Source organism: Enhydra lutris, unplaced genomic scaffold, assembly GCF_002288905.1.
Source record: "Enhydra lutris kenyoni isolate GAN:26980312 unplaced genomic scaffold, ASM228890v2 scaffoldscaffold5, whole genome shotgun sequence".
Lineage (NCBI taxonomy): Eukaryota > Metazoa > Chordata > Mammalia > Carnivora > Mustelidae > Enhydra > Enhydra lutris.
Window position 1 is genome coordinate 49,896,401 of NW_019154089.1, and position 20,023 is coordinate 49,916,423.

Below are 20,023 nucleotides of genomic sequence, written 5' to 3' on the forward strand. Positions count from 1 at the left end.
GACCTGAGCCGAAGGCAGCTGCTTAACCAACTGAGCCACCCAGGTGTCCCTAAATTAATATTTTATATACTGAAACCTTCTGACTTTCCATGAACAACAATTAGGTACCAAGACTAAACAAAGTCATATATAATCTATATAATCCATTGCTCTGATGCCCCCCTCCCCAAAAGCTCTTCTCAAATATCGAAGGGAAACAATTTTGTTATAGGATAGAGATGAAATATAAATTAGTTATAAAAATATCAATTTGGCACAGGCAAACCACTAGAGGAAAAACACTAATTATAATTTAAGTAAGGGCACTTAATTTAAGCGCCTGGTTGGCTCAGTCAGTACAGTGTGTGACTCTTGATCTCAGGGTCATGAGTTTGAGCCCCACGTTAGGCATACTCATTATTTAAAAAAACAGTGCTACATATAATTTAACCGAAGAGAATATAACAGGCTTGAACACCCCAACTTCTATCAAACTCTCCCTTTTAAGAACTTCTCAATAATATGCAACTTTTCTTAAGTTAGTTAAATTCTGTGGATATTTTTTTTTTTTTGTACTTTATGAAACTGTTAGCTCCTAAAAAGAAAGTCAGCTGGATTTAACAGAGGGGAAAAGACCAGATTACAAAGCAATTATTACTGTTTAAGAAGAAATAAAACTGGAGAAACATTTACAAGTATATTCACAACAGTAAGTGAAGTGAAATAAAAATATGGTGACTAAAGTTTCTGGGAAATTATTAACTTCTCAAACTTTAAGGGGCACCTAGGAATTCTGTTAAAAATGCAGACTGTTTCAGCAGGTCTAGAGTGGGACCTGAGGTTCTGCTAGTTCTAACAAGATCTCAAGTGAGGCCAGTGCTGCTGGGTCTTGGTGCACACTTTAAGCAGCAAGGGTTTAGTTACCTCTATAATTCCAACCCTTGGGTATTTTAATAATCTCCCTGATTTACTACTGTGATCAGGGGGAGCTCTGAGCAAAACAATTTTGTAAAGTGAGATCTACCTGCATCATCTGGCACACGAAAATATTCCAATTAATTTTTAAATAATTAACTGAGTGCCTATGAAGTGTTCAAGTGCTATACTGGGTGCTGTTACAATGAAACCAATTACATTTCCTCCTACAAACCGTAAGAGAAGACATACGGAGAAAACTGGGTGAAGATTTTGGGCACAAAATACGCCAGTTCCGTTATGATACTAGTGTTCAGGGACAGGAGATCAATAGTATTATACATTTTGTTTTTCCTTATAAGTAAGGTATCTATTTATAGCTCTTCAAATATACTATTGTGATCTATAGCATTACCAGACTTCTAGAATAGCAAGGTGCTTTAAAATGGGGTTTAAATGAATATATGAATGGACACCAAACACTTAAGATCAGTGCTTAAAGTAAGAGAAAAAAAGAAGTGGGATGGCTTATCAAAAGAACAATATATATTTATATATTTATATACTATAAATATATATATGTGTGTGTGTGTGTGTGTGTGTGTGTATTTCCACTTAAATGATCTGGAATGGAATGGTTTTAGGTCTTTCTTAATAGAAATGAAATGGCAACCCACTTCTTCTCCCCAATTCAAGCACTGCCCCAATTTTAATAAATTCATTTAGAAAGACTTTACCTGTGAAAAGAAAAAAAAAAGAACAATGGAAACAAAACAGTGAGAATAGCATGCCTGCACTTTGACAGATGCATTAAGAATAGTAATGTGTGTAACTTACCTCCTTGAATGACTGCAGTAGGTTACTACCAGAAACTGAGAGTGTAATGTCTATATGATGCATTATAAACAACGGCTCTTCCTGTGTCTGGTATGGAAAACAGGCTAGATTGTCTGCTATATACAAGAGCATATTCACTTCTGTTTTCTGTAAATTTTAAAAAAAGGTACACATGTTTAGTGGATAATCTAGAAATCCATCCAAAAAGCCTTTTTAGAAAAAATATCAGAGGGCACTTTCACCTCAGCCAATGTTTGAGAAAGAGAAGGGTAGGGGAGGGAGGGAGAGAGCAGGGGAGGGAGGTAAGAAAAAGGGATGAGGGGGCACATAATTGGATTTTATAAAATAATCTTATACCCATTTAAAGAGATTTCATAATGACTTATACCATGGACCTCAAGAAGGGAAGAGGTGAAATTTTTCTGTGCACCCAAGTGGAATTCCCTGTAGTATTCTTATAAAGTATATGGAATTTTTATGATAAATCCATACCACATCAGAAAGTATACATATGAATTCATAATGATTTGTCATTGTGCTTCTAAGAGTTTAACCCATATGGAGATCAGTTACACACAGTTACTATTCTGCCCTCAAAAATAAGTGGTAATCATAGTACTAACATGTGGGTTAAAAAAAATCAAAGTTCATGTATTCAAAAACATTTGTCCATTTCCTACATATCCAGTATCAGTCATTCTGACAGGGCCATAGTATAGTCTCACAAGATAAAAACTCTGAGGGAGGCAAAATTTAAGGCAAAAGTTATGGTTACTACTAGTTGTTTGCTTTAAAAAGAAGTAATAGAGACTTTCAGCATTTCATAATCATATAGAATGAATATAAACAGAAACCACATTAAAATTTAAATTCCTTTAAAACACAGCTTAGGAAAAAAAAAAAAAAAAGGAAAGAGAAAATACAGCAGTCAAAACACACTCCCCTCCCTCCTGCCATCTCACCTATCGTGCAGTGCAAACAATCCAAAACCCAACTGAGGCATCAGCAACAATAAAATCCCAAAGGACAAATGCAATAAAGTTGCTAACACTCTACGTTTTGTTTTTTAAATATGTATCAATTCCTACTCGTTAAAATTGGGGAAATGCAGCCATAGGACTCCACCTTGTCTATTAGTTTTAACACTTATTTATATACGTATTTTTTTCTCCTAAAACTGAAAATGTTCAGGACAATTCTAAATAAATCTTTTTAAAACTCTGAAATTCTTCAACTTTGGTTAATAAAAAAGTCCTATATTGCTTGTTCCTTAAAAAATCAAATTTCTTGGGGCACCTGGTTGGCTCAGTGGGTTAAGCCTCTGCCTTCAGCTCAGGTCACGATCTCAGGGTCCTGGGATCGACACCCCCGCATCAGGCTCTCTGCTCAGCAGGGAGCCTGCTTCCCCTTCGCTCTCTGCCTGCCTCTCTGCCTACTTGTGATCTCTCTGTCAAATAAATAAGTAAAATCTTTAAAAAAAAATGAAATTTCTTAAAAGAATACTCTAGAGCTGCTCCTGCCATGTCTTCCTCACCACTCTCAGTCACAATCAAGTTTGTGTCCCTCACTCTTTGATGGCTGCCATCTAATCTCGCCCCATTTCTTTTTTTTAAAATATCTTATTCTCCTTGACTTCTGAGTAGTACCAGACATTACTGTCCACCCTTTCCTTCCTGAAATTTTCTTCTTCCTTAGTTTTCTCTTCCTACCTCTTTGACTAATCCTCTAAGTCCTTCTCAACTCCTTTTCAACAATCCTATTATTTTCTCAGGTGCTCAGGACAAAAATATTCCAGTTATCCTTTGACGATTCTCACACAGCCTTATTTGATTTATTACTTCTTCACAACACTTCTTTTCTTTCCTACTGTCATCATAATAGGTCAATCCCTTGTTGCCTCCAGTGTGAACACAATGCTAAAAAAAAAAATCCATGTTCCTGAAATGCTCTTTGGCATCTGTCCTCTTCACTTTATTTAATGCTTTTTTTGGTTTTTCACTGTCTACAAAATCCTCCATAAACCATGCCTCATTATGACCTTTCTGCTCCAGTCAAATAATAATCTATTTGTTATTTTCCACACATTCTTATCTTTGTACCTTTATTATCTTTTTACCCCTGGCTTAAGCAGTGGATCTATCTCATTTAACCTCCCAGGCCTTCAGTGATTTGTTCCTCCTCTGACATCCTTTGTTGGGACTAGTCAGGACACAGCACTGCGTTATGACAGCTGAATTATCAGCTTAGCACTGTGCATGCCGCAGTGACAGAATACTGAGCTAATGACAGAGAGCAGGACAATGAAACCACACAGGAATGAAGCTCAGGAGACGAGATAAGGACTAGAGCAGAATCAACAGTACAAACCACCTGGCACGTAGAATATGTCAACCTTAACATATTTACTTCCTTTATATTGCGTTCTATCACCACAATTGGAGGGAGGTAAGATCAGTGAGGGAAGACTACTATATCATACCATTTCCACTCCTAGCATGATGATGCCCTCTACACAATGAATACTTAATACTGATGATGACATGATGATGGTGGTGGTGGTGATGATGATGATTAAATTATATTTCAAGTATTTCTGAAACAGATGCTTGTAATATTTATTTGCTAGATCATGTACAAAAAATTTCACGTAGCACTTAAAAAGAAGAGATCTCGTAAGGTATCTACATTCTGGCAATTTAAATTTTATTTTTAAAAATTCTAGTTTGGGGATAATAACAAAGTCAACCTTTAAGTGATTAAAACACAAAAAAACCCCACAACCCTTCTTTTGTTCTTTTCAAAACTTTACACACACATAGGCTAACTGGTAAGCTCTATGTGGGCAGATACTACATCTGTTCCATCTACTATTTTATCTTCATCTCTTAGCATGATGACTACCACACATGGCAGGTGCTGAATAAATATTTATGTAAAATGAATGAATAAATTAAGAGATAAGCTTAAAGAACAGGTTGTTCTATTTTCTTCTATTTTATTGGACCTGGCCAATGCAACTTGTACAATAACCCAAAGGATCAAAACTGTAATTGCACAAAAGTGGGCTCTTCATTAAGGAAGTCAAGTTGAACAAATTAGGATCTCAGCAGCCAAAAACCTACAACAGTTATTCTAACAATATTTGGGCGTAACAGAAATAAGTGCAATTTCACCTTATTTAGTGAAGTAACGTATCCCCTGCTCCCAAGTGACAGTTTAGTGATTGAAAGTTATGCTTAAAGGAACTGTTACCAAAGTTTATAAGACATTCAGTATGGAGACACAATTATATTTTATCCCTCACTGTATTTGTACGCATGCAAAATTTTCCCTCCCAATTTGACTATATACCTTATAATTACTAAAGGAGATGTAAAGAAACACATACTTAATACAGTCATTATTATTTACTAAAATGGTAATATTTTCAAAATGGTCACTACTTTAGGCATAAAATTTATAGAACATGTATTTTCTTAAAATAGTAAATTTTTATGCTTACAGCTGTGTCATCAAAGAGGTTGAGTAAAGAAATCAGAAAGGCCCGTCTGTGCTGGCGGTTTCCACGGATCATGGAGTAAAGGTGTGAACACAAAGCACTAGAGGACTCATCTTGTCTGAAACCCCTTACAGGATCTTTTAGGCATGTGTTGATTGCCTGTTGTACCTGGTAAGACATCTTCATACCAGCCACTGCTTTCATCTGAAATCAATAAAAGCCTCATTTTTGACATGGAAATTAATTAAGAGTCAAATTAAAAATATGCTTTGAGCATTATAGCCAGAAGTTAACTCCACTGTTTGGCTTTTTTATTTAAAATAATAAAATCATGGAACTCAAGTGGCAGAAGGAATATCAGAGATTACCTATTGCAACTCCCTTGTTTTATGTAAGAAAAAAATATCAAGAACCAGAAGAGCCATTACTGCCAACTTCACACAGCAGGGACTAGAACCCAGTCACCTCTAGCTCAATCTTAAGAGTAAGTCTTAAACACCTTGGGTGACAAACTTAGTTGCATGTTTGGAAGTAAACACTATGCAAAAGGTTTTATTCTAATATGAATATGGACAGAACATTTATCAAGGTAATGGTATACCAAAGAAAGACATTCAAGTTTAGGGGATACAATTTAAAAACACATACATGAATGAATCCAGCATATTTTTTGTCTATTTCCACAAGTTGCTGATCAGCCTTGTTCCTCATAGCTGGTTCCGGGTCTGTTCCCATAGCAATTAAATATGGTACACACTAAAATAAAAATAAAGGTATTCTTGCAGTGCAAATCAATCAACAAATAAATAAATAAGTGAATGAAAGGATTTTTAAGACATCACAGTAGTAAAAGCTCTGTATGATCATGACATATATAAAACTCGCTGTATACTGCGATATACATATTTAGCTTTACAGGCCTTCCTATAAATGTCATATCTTAGTGTTCTTTTAAAAATGATTCATCTTGGGGCAACTGGGTGGCTCAGTGGGTTAAAGCCTCTGCCTTCAGCTCAGGTCATGATCCAGGGTCCTGGGATCAAGCCCTGCATGGGGCTCTCTGCTCAGTAGGGAGCCTGCTTCATCTCCACCCCCCACCCCCTGCCCGCCTGCCTCTCTGCCTGCTTGTGATCTGTCTGTCAAATAAATAAATTAAAAAAAAAAAAAAAAGATTCATTTTCCCTTAGATTTATCTTAAAGGGGGAAAAAAAAAAAGCAATGAAGCACCAGCAAAAATACTGATGTGGTGAAACTGAAACAATTTCAGTGTGAAGCAAAGTTTCTTTAAACATAGAGCTCCTACACTAAAATTATCCACTTAAGATTATGACATATAATACAAATATATAATCCAATACTTTTTCAAGCTCGACTGAATTTGGTATGTAAAGATAACATAGGACACAAAGTAACTTGTCTTCCATATTTCAAAATTAGGAAAATATAAATTCTTCCACAATACTGATTTTATATACGGCTTTAATGATCAGTCAGTCTGATAGCTACTGTTTTGTTAATAGCAAATCCACTGGATTTCTAAACTCAAAAAATACCTATACTATGTACAAAGAATCTGAACCAGTGGTGAGACCTGAAAACAACAAACAAACAGCTTAAAAAGAAACAAAAGCACAGCACTAACTGAAAAGGATGATCATGGAATAAATCCTGAATCAGGGGGAGTAGGTCCATAAAGAATATTACTGACTTGGGGCACCTGGGTGGCTCCATCGGTTAGGCATCCAACTTTTGGTTTCAGCTCAGGTCATGATCTTAGGGTCATGAGACTGAGCCCTGCATGAGCTCCATGCTCAGTGATGAGTCTGCTTCAGATTCTTTCCTTCTTCTTCTCCCTCCCCCTCTGCTCCTGCCCTGGCTTGCATTCTCTCTCTCTCACTCAAATACACAAAAAATAAAAGCTTTTACTGGCAAAATCTGAAAATGGACTATTATTAGATAAGACTGCATCAATGTTAAATCTCCTGAATCTGATGACTCCATTATGATTTTTTTTTTAAAGAGTTTATTTATTTATTTGACAGATAGAGATCACAAGCAGGCAGAGGCAGAGAGAGAGAGAGAGAGAGAGAGAGAGAGAGGAAAGCAGGCTCCCCGCTGAGCAGAGAGCCCGATGCGGGGCTCGATCCCAGGACCCTGAGATCATGACCTGAGCCAAAGGCAGAGGTTTTAACCCACTGAGCCACCAAGGCGCCCCTGAATTATGATTTTGTAAGAGAATGTCCCTGTTCTTAGGAAATATATATACGCTGAAGTGTTCAGAGGTAAACAGTTATAGTGATATCACAATATTACTATCAAATGATTCAGAAAGAAGTGTGTGTATGAAGAGAAAGATAAAGGAAATAGAGCAAAATGTTAATACTGAATGAATACAGGTGAAGAGAATATAAGGGAGTTCGCCATACACTCTTGTAATATTTTTGTTTAAGTGTGAAATTTTAAATAAAAGTTTTAAAAAGCAAATATAATAATAAAAAACACAACCAACTAAGGCCATTCAGAATACCAGCAAAGATTCCCAAGTATCTCAAAAATTCAAGAGTCTCGGGGCACCTGGGTGGCTCAGTGGGTTAAAGCCTCTGCCTTTGGCTCAGGCCATGATTTGCAGCATTAGGTGCTAATCATTATTGACGCTGACATGTCTTTATTATGTCAGTTAGCCCTCACTTCAATGCTTTTAGGTATTAGTAGTTGATACTACCTCCAATGTACAGATGAAGGACCTGAACTTAGGTAATATAATTTACTTCTCTATGGACTAAAACCCCCCTGCTTAATAGTTAGAGAATAATCTTACCCCCAGTTAACTCTCCTGACATTACAGGCTATTGGTTCTTAAGGATAAGAGTCAATACGGATTAAAACAAATCATCCCTACTTAGAAAATTGATTCCAAGTTCATATTCTGCCATATAAACTGGAAATCTGTTGAAGAGACAAAATTATGAATAGAAGGGTATTTTATATGACAACCTAGGAGATGGATTCTTAAGCATTTAGGACAAAAAAATTTAACAAGTAAGATAAAAAAAAAGAACTACTATCTATTCTTTAATCACAATGTCATCAAATGATAACAAATTTGGCTCTTTTTGTAAGTGCTCCACTATAAAACATACTTACCTGAACTGGATGAATGAGACCTTGGTTTAGGGTCAATGCAATGACATTCAGGGCAAAGTGGCGTACACTTGACTGGGTGTGAAAAAATGCTTCCAGCACCTGTTTGAGGTAAAGCTGCATGATGGAACTACTCATCCCTGAGGATACGTCACCCATTTCTTTTAGATCTTCTTGTTTTGCAACTTTCTTCCCTACAAAAGTAAACATATTAAGGACATGTATATTACCTTCATGAAATACACCAAGTTAGGCCATAACCAAAAGCACAAAAACTATAGCTAGTGCTCTGGCTCAGTGGCTATTAATCTTTTATGTGTGTATATCTCTGTCAGAGACACCTTTGAGAACCTGAGGAGAACTATAATCTCTATCCTCCTGCAAAATGTTAATGTTTGCATATACACTAAATTTCAAAAAACTACTTTAGGGAGTTTATAAATACCCTAAAGGCTAGCTATGGTCTTAAGATTCTTCTTTAACAGAATGTCTTCATTTACTAGGTAAGGAAATTCAGGTGTCTGGATTACAAAACAGAGAGTATTCTAACTGTTGCCACACTGTGAAATTTAAAAATAAATTTTTACTTACAGTCTCTATCTGCTTGTTGCATCCTTGTATCCTCTTCTTGTAAGTAGGTTTGGAGATTTTTTAACACTTGTATTTTTAAATTTACTGAAGAGTTCTTATCAGATAAAATGTTATTATATAGATTTTTCACCTCTTGCTCGAACATTAGACTTGGATGCTGAATAAAGGCAAATCCTAATGAGAGAGAAAAAAGTATTTTGATATATTCATATTAAAATTAAGTATAATACTTAATGAAAATATTGATAAATTATATGAAGAGTTCCTTATTTCAAAAATTAAAACTTAAAATGACTGGAAGAATATATATGCTAGTGGCCTTACCCAGAGAAGTATCAGAGCAGGTACTTCTTTCCCCATGAATTAAAAACAAGAAATTGCATTTCAAAGGAGAATTTCACACAAGAGGAAACCTTGAGGAGGGAGCAGGGCCTATTGGCTAGGGGAGTGGATTAGGAGTCAGGTGTCTTGGGTTCTATTCCTGGTCCACCACTGACTTGTAGTGTGACCTTGGGTGAGTCACATAATCTCTCTGTGCCTCAATTCTCCATCTGTAAAATGGGGACAATAATATTTACCACCCACCTACCTCAAAGGGATGTTTTCAGGATTTAAGAGGTAAAGTCTGCAAACATTTTTTGGAGCCCTAGCAGAAAGTACTACATTGGCATTATTAAAAATTAATATATATTTATCTATTTGATGAACCAGAATAATTCTAGAATAAACTAGAGCTAACAATATCGTCCTTTTATTTTTTATGGCATTATAATGAAGCCACAATGCTGAATCCTATAATCATAAGTTAATAAGCAGCAAAATAATACTATTCATGCTTATTTATACAAAACGCTTATTTATGTAAGATAAAATGAAGATCCTTAATGACAGTAAGTATCACTGATGCCAAAAAATTAAACTCAAAGCATAGAGTGATCAGATAACTAATCCAAGGTCACACAGTATAATTATGGCCCAAGCAACATGTCATTTATTAACTGGTCTAAAGGCACTATTTTCTACAAAGTGCTACTTTTTCAAGTTAAAATTTGCACTATTTGTTCTCTGAATTAACACTTTAAGCTCTGCCACTTCATATAACTTACGTCCAGACTGAATATTAAAAGGTGCACATTTGGCTTGAAGGTAACACTGTACTAATTTAACTCCCTAAAGTAAGTGATACTTGAATTTTTAGTAAATTTGCTATATGTAATTTTCTGAAGGGGACGAAGAAGGAATATTAAGATTTAAGTTTATTTAAAGAAATCAGTTAAGTATTTAGTGAGGTTTAGGTAACCAAAAATTTATTACTCACTTTTGTTCAAAAGACAATATAAACAATTGCTCATGCATATTAAATTCTAAAACTTGTTAATGCTACCAAAAAGTTTTTGTGATGAACAGAGAGGTTATATGACTTGCTCAAGGTCATCCAGAGAAGTCACTGGCTGAGCCAAGAATGGAACCCAGGTGTCTTAACCCCTAGTCCTATATTCTATACAACAAATCCTACTGCGAATAGAAACATATTTAAATAAAACAACAGTTTAGATTCACATTATTGTAAAATTTGTCCAACCTCTCAAACAACCAAAACTATAAAGAAATTTAGATTTAACTTACCTAGACCAATGATGGCTTTTGTTTGTACTTCTTCATCTGAATGTTTTGTAAAATACATCAATAGTTCAAGTACTTTATCCTTTATATTAACCTAAGGGGGAAAAAAACACATTCAAGCAAATGAAGAAGAGTAACTTCAATCAGCTTTCAACCATAAAGGAAAAAACCTAAAAGCAAACAGTGAGAATTTCCACATGTAAACTTTACTAAGGAATAAATCATCCATAAATTTATAAATCCATAGATTTTAGAACAGTGAAATTAAAGATAAAAGTCTGTGACAAAGAAGTTTGTGTAAGAACACAAATTAACAGACTGTTCCATCATTGAGAAAATTAAAAATAAATAAATAAATAAAGTCAGCTGCTTACCCAGCATGTCTTCTGTTACAGAGCTGATAGAGCTTGTGTGACTTCTTGTTATAAACCAGTAACAAACAGTGTGTAGATCAGAGGCTAGTCTGAGAACCATGTTTTGGGTTGCACTGCTTCAGAATTCTCATTAAACCAGACTACTCTAATGCTGCTTTTATCCTGGGTCATTAGTAATTTTCAGTTCACAGGGTCACAGAGTCCTATTTTTTATAGCATACTAAGTAATTAATATTAGAATCTTTACCTTACTGTTGCCTTTAAAATCCTCTAGATCAAAATCAAAATGCCGACATAGTGCTCCAACAGTGAAAAGGGATCTGAGAAGTGCTGGTTTGTTTGTTAGAAGTGAGGTGTTATTTGGGTCTTCCTGGTGCTGACTTTTTAATTTTGAAATGGCACCTATTAAGATAAGTAATATTTATTTACAAGAAACCTTTTATCCTTGAATTATTATCTTTAAATAATTACTGCTAGGTTGTTACAATTAAATTTTACTAATGTTTCTAAGTATCACACACATCTAGAATTATGAGGGCATACCTTACAGCCTAAATGAATTAATATAAGAAAAAAAAAGATATTTAAATTTTATTTTACATAGAAGGCAAAAAACCTACCAACATTTAATATGAGGTAAATTCCTGAAGTAATTATACTGAATTCTTAAGGAAATACAAGATACTAGAAAATACTGCTGCTGAGAATGGACCAGAGGACAATCACACCTCTTAAAATTCCCTTAATGCTGTCTTTATCAGAGGTGTGTGTGTGTGTGTGTGTTTAGTATTTTATATATTTACTTGACAGAGAGAGACAGGGAAAGAGGGAACACAAGCAGGGGGAGTGGGAGAGGGAGAAGCATGCTTTTCACTGAGCAGCAGGATCTGAACTGAAGGCAGACAATGACTGAGCCACCCAGGCACCCCTATCAGATGTGTTTTTAAGAAGGAGCTAGTACAGGATGTAGAAGGATAATTTTAAAGCCCAGGCACTGAACTTACCATAGTATCTATTGAAACAGGCCCATACAAATTTAAAATTTTGAGTCACTTTATTTACAACTGCCCCAAGACAGCTCACACAATGTTGCACCACCTAAAAGACACAGAAAATGTTAGTTTAGATAAAAGCTGAAGACAAAGGTAAAAACATGATTTAGTTAGCATTTATGAATGTTATACTAATCAATGCAGAGAAGGTAAACTGAATGCTTACAGTCATGCCGTATTTGATGATAAGCTTCATTAGATCTTCTTCAATAGTGGCAAGGAAAGTTTCACTTGGATGCTCCATCAGTGGTACAACCAGTTCCAGGATTTTTGCAACATTGCAGATAACCATGAAATCATTTTGTGTCTACAATGATAAAATCAGTGCTTTATGAATATCAAAATCTAACAAGAAACTATATATACCCTTATGTATTTAGGGGTTGAGGTATTACCTATGTAAAGTTTCAGTTGAAAAAAAAATTAGAAAAGAGCTTTTTTAAGATATGGAAGGAAGAACACCAGACAGTGTCAGGAACCTGGATTTTAGCTCTGCCACCAACTTATCATGTAACCTTTGGATCACTTAATCACAATGCTACAGTTATTTCTTTCCCCCCTAAAATGCAACATAAGCCAATTCTGAACAAGGGTATTTAAATATTAACTAAGTACTTTACTAAGATTGATACTGTTTTTAAGGTTTGGTATTTTTCAAACTGTGTATGTTAATCTAGTAGTTCTCAACTGGAGGGGTGAGTCTTTTCCCACGGGATACTTAGCAAAATATGGAGAAATTCTTGGTTTCGCATTAGGGGAGTTGGGGGATACTACTGTCCAGTGGAGAGAGGCCAGGAATACTATCAAGCATCCTACAATGCTCAGAATAGTTCTATACAAGAAAGAATAATCTGGCCCTGTCAATTGTGCTGAGGTTGAGAAGCCTTGTGTTACTGCTTTTTTTGACAGATGCAAATAGAGAATCCCAAAACTAATTATAAGACTTCCTTATTTTAAAATTTGAAATATTAGGTCTTTAATTTTTAAAAAGTTTAGAACTTTGATTAAAAATGAAGCAGTTTAAAAAAAAATAGGTAGAACATTAAAAACAACAACAACAACAACACCCAAAAGGATAGTGAAGAATTTATAATCAAGTCTCTTTAAAAAAAAATAAAAAAATAAATAAAAAAAAAATTCTTTCTACCCACTATCCTCCAGTCACCCAGTTCCTCTGCCCTAAGGCCACCAAAGTTACTAGCTATTTTTGTGAAGCAAGGCATTCAACATGTTTTTATCTAGTCAGGTTATCACTCTTTAGTCTTAGCAACAGGTTACTAACACTCGTTTTGGACACTTTGAGCTTATTACCTCTCACAAAAAAAAAAAAAAAAAAAAAAAAAAAAATCCCCACCTTACATTCATCCATCCTTTCAGCACACCCACAGGATTAAATAAAACACAAGTAAGATGAATAGTCTAAGTAACATAGAAATCCTGTCATTTCCAGCCCTCTACCACCTGCTTTAAATAATAGGTGCATGGAGTAAAGTAGACTGGGGATGAAGAATTTTTGTTAAGATAAATTCACTTGAGAATCATAGTTAAAATTTTTCAAACTACTCTTAATATTTCTCACCTAGAAAGTCAAGTAAAAGAATTAACTTAAAATCTAGAAGAAAAATTTAAAGGCAGAAATCGTGAAGGAAAAGAGCAGAAGAATGTAATACTAAGAAAAATACTTGAAATGACTATAACATAAGATGCTTCAAATCTAAAAAATTTAAGAGTAAAGAATTTTCAAAAAAGAAAAAAAAAGCTCCACAATTCAAAGGTAAAATGGTCAAATCATATAGTCAAATCACAGAAAATCAAGTACAACTGGTTAATATCATAAAGAAGACATTCAACCTTCTTGGACATCAGGGAAGGTAAAATGAAGCAACAATGAACTATTCCTTTATACCCTACTGGCAAAAAGTATAAAAATGACACAGATTGTCATATACTGGTTTCCACAGAGCTATAAAACATGTCCATCAGCAATTTGGAAAAATCTATTAAAAACCCCAAACCCAAAAGAACATTCCCTTAATCTAACAAGTCCATTTCTTAGGATCCATCCCAAAGAAAAAAAAAGCACCCCAATTTAAAGGTATATGAATAGGAATGTTTATTAAGAAATTGTTTGTAGTGCCTATCAATAGGAAACAATGTAAAAACCTGCCAAAATGAAAAATGGTTAAATAAATCATAGGACATTTATAAGATGGATACTGTATACATATATAATATGTATATATTAATATGATATGCATATAACTTGATTTTTAAAAAAACTGGTCAACCAGTTATATATGTGTGTATATGTGCACAATTACAGAAGTACGGATACAGTATGTAAGGATACTCCAGGTTGTTCATCCCGAGATGAAGAAGAATAAAGATGGAGGGAGGCAGGATACAGAAAACAAAAAAATTTAAATGTGTCTAACATATAGGAGATGGCCTTATTTATATAAAACTCTGTGTGTATGTGTATAAAACTTTCCAACATTCATCCTTTCTTTTAGCATACCCACAGGATTCAATAAAAAATATATTTATAGATCCTTTTCTAGTTTGTAAGCATGATGAGAGGGTGTTCACACTCTTATGGGACATGTGCCTCCCTTACACCCTGTTATAACCTTGGCACATTACCCATCTGACATGATAAAAAAATACATAAATACACACATATGTGTATACACACACACAAACAGACATATAAAAACTGAATAAAATGTTTTCAAAGTAATCTTGCTACAAAAATATTGGTTCAAACATGGCCTATTCATGCAAGTTATATTATAGACCAGTTCTTAGAAGCAGACAGACATGGGGTTGAATTCTAGCTTTGGGACTGGTCAGCTGTGTGACACTGGGCAAGCTATTTATATTCTCAAGGCTTTAGTTTCTTATTTGTAAAACTGTGATAATAACGATACCTACTTCAAAAGGTAAATGAGATAATGCATGTAAAATTCTTCATAGTACTTGGCACTGTGCTCAATAAATATTAGCTATTACTACTGGCCATAGATTATATATTAATCAATTTATTTCTGGATCTAATACAAGCCCTAAAGATAGAATGAGGATCTCTGAAATATTATATGTTGTTTTTATATATTTATCTTCTGGTACTTTCCGTAGTTAAAATTTCTCAGGTTTTTCATCTAGAACTTGTTAATTTTAGATCACCAAAAAACGAGACCATAGCAGCAAAGCAAATCTAGTAGAGAAAACAGTTAAAATTAGTTCTTTAGGAACACTGGGAACATAGCAAGTAAAGAAACTATTTACATTTTAAAGTTTTTGGACTACTTCAAAATTTAGTGTTTGTAATAAGCCACTTAACTCACCATGCTGTCATATAAATTGATGGATTATTTTACATAAGCAATGTTTTATTTGATTTTCACATTTAACCTTAGAAAAACAGAGTATGTGCAATATTAACTTAAAACAAGCACCTAATATCTCTGATAGACTAGATTTTCCATATTCACTATACTGATGAATTAGAAAATAAATATAAGAAAATATACTGAAATGACAAATGAAAAGCAAATTTAGAATCCAAAAGACAGTACATTTCTCAATGAGAGGAACTCTGCCTCATTCACCTTTGAGGTCTTAGCAGTAGTTACAACATTTAGTAAGCATTTACTGAGGGTTTGAACTGAGGAGCTTATAAAGGAAATGAAGCCTGAACTTCATTTATAATACATCAGGAAAATATCTGTAGATAACTTGCCACAAATATTAGAACATATATTTGAGTATAAGACACAGCTGGTCAGTGAAAGTGTGGATGGCATCATGTGAATTCTAAATTGAAAATACTACATGGTAAGACAGAAAAGTAGGACAGCTCTATACTTACACTACATTTAGTGGTAAGGTATGGCTGCATGGTCATGGCGTGTTTAACCATGAGCTGAGGTCTTATCTTGCTGAATAAGAACAAAGTGGTTATGCAAGCTACCAATCTTCCAGAATTCACACCTTTATTGTCAGAGTCTGGAAAAACAGAAATAAGATACTAAAATATGACAAGGCAGTGGAAATTATATAATTATTTAAGTTAGTCAATATCACCCCCGAACTGATTTAATACATGCTTCAATAAAAGATTAGCATTTCTTATGATACTAGACTTCCTACATTTTTTCTTTTATTATACATATTACATATATTAAGAATAAAAGACAAAGAGGCTGTGCTACGGAAGGCGAATTTTACACTAAGGGGTATAGGGTTGAAGTTAATAAGTAGAATGGAAGCTAAGTTTAGGGATGGGGTTTTGGGAATAAACATGGTGTTGCTGGTATCTAAAAAGGATGGAAGTAAGTAAGGGAAAGTTAGCAAAGGGGGACAAAAACAAATTAGCTGTGGTGATACTGTGTTTGAGGGTACTGGGAAAAGAGAGATGCTACCATGGTAGAAGAATGTTAAAAGACCGGCATGACAAATTAAGAAGCTGGACCAGCGCTACCTCAGAAAAGTAAACTATGCTCCAGTGGGAGGAAAATGCTGCTAGTTAGGAGATACAATGGATCTCAGGAGGCAAATTAGTTTTTAGAAGAGATTAGCAATTTTTCAACACTGACAACAGTATCACCCTTAAAATCTAGGATAGGCTAAAATAGGGGAAACAGAACTAGGAGATAAAAAGAAAAAGAGGTACACATGGAAAATGAAAAAAAAATTAAAGAAAATAAACTGCATATAAAATATAAAGGATAGCAACAATTTCCTTAGGTGCCGTAATGGTACCTCTATAAGGCTCCCAATTCTGGAGAATGACCAAGGCTGACTATTGTTCCTCATCACTGTATATTAGGATACGGGAAGTAATGTTAGTCTTGGGTGCTTTAAGCAATAGATTATCAATTACTTTTATAGTTTTATATAATTATTTATAAACTTCAAATCTGTGACTGGTAAATAATGTAATAGATAATATAAAATATTAAGTATTTAAGGAATTTGTCAACTTAAAAAATATTAACCGTTTTATCTAGCTCCAGATTAAACACATTTTATATAACAATTATAAATGATATTAGGAATGTACTACAAATCTTTTAAAAACATTTTTATCATAGTTAAAACAATTTCATTTTTGAGAGAAAATTCTATATCATTTAAAAGATATCAAGCAGTTTTTGGATGAGTGCAACTAGCTAAATCCGTATTAGCACCTGGACTTTGATGTCTGTTCAACATAACATTTAAAATTATGCTACTGAAAGATGTAGAAGAGCTGAGACCTATGCTTTTATTATACTGCTCTAGATAATCTTAGTCAACCTAAACAATACAATCTAGGATGCAACATCAAACAAAAAACCCCCTTCATTTAAAAGTGTCATTAATTATTAGGCTAAGTAGAACCAGAAGCAAAATTGAGAAATGTGCCCAAAGTATTTTAAAATATCTTATAAAATCAACTTAATTACCAATATATAAAATGTCTTACCAGCTAGAGATTCCTCATATTTAAGAATGTGCTCAACTAGGTTATCAACAAGTTGAGTACAAGCTTTCTTCACAGGTTTATATGAGGAATCCTCTTCGGACTTCAACAACTATATATGTATATATATAAAAAAAAAAATCCCGGTATAATTATTCATTAGGCAATAGTAATATAAATGCATTAAATGTGTCCATAAAAAGCTTTCAGTTTGTCATTAACAATATGGAAAATGCAAATAAATAAAAAATATATAGCAAATGTTTTAAAATATCTTAAAAACCAGTAATTTATAAATACTTTCAAACAATGTTAGTATGAAGTATTTTAACTGCTGTATGTAGGACCTGAGAGAAATGAGAAAGGTAACCTTCCTTAATGCTCAGTGCTAGCTGGATTATTTTAAAGAATTTCTATTCTTCCTTATTTCAAGGCCTTTGCTAGCTCAAAAAAGTGTAAGTTAATTACATTTTTAATATAATTATAACTTCATCTGAATTGCACCTTCAAATTTTTAAATTACAAAACATAAGGCTAGATTTCTTTTTTGTATTATTCTTTGCCAAATTATTAATAAACAATGTAAGAAAAGTATTAGGAATGAGGAGATGAGGAGAAAAGATCAGTCTAACTATACCAATTCGAACTTTTATAATCATAGATCAGTTGTAAAGTCATCTTTGGTATATTTTTGTTAATACAGACTAGCTAATACAGCTCTGGAGATATTAAGGAAGTTGAAATGTGTATTTGATTTTCATGAAGAGTTCCAGTGCTGTCCAATATAACTTCCTGCAATGATGGAAATATTCTTTATCTGTGCTGTCCAATATGGTTGCCACAAGACATGTGCAGCTACTAAACATGTGAAATGTTGCTAGCATGACCGAAGAATTAAAATCAAATAAAAACAAAAATTCAAATTAAGTTAAAAAACAAAAATAAAAACACATGTGGCTAGTTTGGGATAGCTCAAGTTTAAACTTTCACTACAAGATGCACAAATGATTAAAACAATTGACAGCAATCAGTATAACATAACATGTATGTTGCCCACATCCTCTTCAATTTAAATAAATAAATAAAAGAAAATTTCAATTTTCAGTTTCAACTCTGTACAGCAAACTCTACTTTCCTGATCCACAACTCGATTCTTTAAGCAGCTACTAAAATCACATGCTAGTCTTTTCCAGGAAGGAGCAGAAAACAATCCTTTCTTCCTTATTTTCTCTTTTTCCTTTCCAGGAGATTAAGTATACACAAAAGTATAAATCTTATATTTTGGTTCATAACACACCATCGACACTACCATGTGCCTCTTTAACTTAATTATAAAAATACTGTACTATGAACCCAACTCAAGAACAAGAATATTTCCATGGGCTTTTATTTTCCCAATGTGCTCCTTCCCTTATTCCATCTTCTGTGTCACTTCAAGGTAACCATTATCAGGAATTTTCTAATTTCTTTGCTTAAAAAAATCGTGTAAGCTGTATACTGTTTATAGTTTTGCCTGATTTTCAACTTTCTAAAACGTATCATGCTAGATGGTGGCTTCTGGGACTTGCCTTGTTCACTCAGCATTATGTCCCCAACTGTAATCCAGGTTGTTGCAAATTACTGTATTTTATTCATTTTAACTGATAAGCAACAGGCTACTGTGTTAATACTGCTATTAGTTTAGATATACTGCAATTAATTTAGATAGAATTATAGGTATTTTTAATGGCATAATGAAAATTCTTTTGTCTCCTTGCACACATATGCAAGACTTTCTTGGGTATATACCTTTAAGTGGAAATACTAGGTCACAGATTATATAATTGTTCAACTTTATGAAATAATGCTATATTTTTTCAAATTGGTGCAGTATTTTCTCAATTAATAGTTTAAGAGATACTGTTTAATTCATCTCTTTTCCATCATTTGTTATCATCTGACTTCTCAATTTCCACTAATCAAATGAATGTAAAACATAGTTTTGATTTGTAATTTCCATATTATTAATGAAGTTGAATGCTGTATAGGCCATATGTGCTATTTCTTGTATGAAATGCCTATTCATGCCTTTCACTTATTTTCCTACTGGGACTCTTGTCTTATGTTGGTTTATAGAAGAGGAGTTCTTCACATATTCTTAATAATGATCCTTTTTTCCATGTTACATGTGTGTCAAACATCATTTCCCAGTTTGTGACTTGTGTTTTTGCTTTAAGGTATCTTTTGATTCAAAAATGTACTTCCTTTCAACACACTGAAATTTATCAATCTTTTAAGGTTAATGGCTTTGGAACTTGTTTAAGAAATCTTTCCCTACAGAGAGGTCAAAAATATATTCACATATATTATCTTCTAAAGGTTTTAAAGATTTTCTTTATATGGAGGTGATTACTGAGTTGGAAGTAAGAATCTTTTTTTTTTTTTTTTTTTTTAAGATTTACTTATTTGAGAGAGAGAAAGAGAGCACGCATGTGGGTGCTGGAGTGGTGGGAGGGCAGAGGGAGAAAGAATCTCAAGCAGTCTCCCCACTAACCACGGAGCCTGA

The 20,023-nt window shown here is 33.8% G+C and overlaps 1 protein-coding gene across 3 annotated transcripts in view; it reads right to left on the minus strand.

Annotated features, from left to right (window-relative positions):
• LOC111140842 (NIPBL, cohesin loading factor) overlaps positions 1–20,023 on the minus strand; it is a 111,975-nt gene that overhangs the window by 5,440 nt on the left and 86,512 nt on the right. For all 3 annotated transcript variants that reach the window (XM_022493056.1, XM_022493054.1, XM_022493055.1), the window contains 11 exons: positions 17,482–17,590; positions 15,883–16,019; positions 12,178–12,318; positions 11,964–12,057; positions 11,207–11,361; positions 10,589–10,679; positions 8,963–9,136; positions 8,375–8,565; positions 5,879–5,986; positions 5,234–5,434; positions 1,732–1,878 (listed from right to left, as the gene is read on the minus strand). In XM_022493056.1, the coding sequence (XP_022348764.1) occupies positions 1,732–1,878; positions 5,234–5,434; positions 5,879–5,986; positions 8,375–8,565; positions 8,963–9,136; positions 10,589–10,679; positions 11,207–11,361; positions 11,964–12,057; positions 12,178–12,318; positions 15,883–16,019; positions 17,482–17,590 (1,548 nt within the window). The remainder of the gene's footprint in view (positions 1–1,731; positions 1,879–5,233; positions 5,435–5,878; positions 5,987–8,374; positions 8,566–8,962; positions 9,137–10,588; positions 10,680–11,206; positions 11,362–11,963; positions 12,058–12,177; positions 12,319–15,882; positions 16,020–17,481; positions 17,591–20,023) is intronic.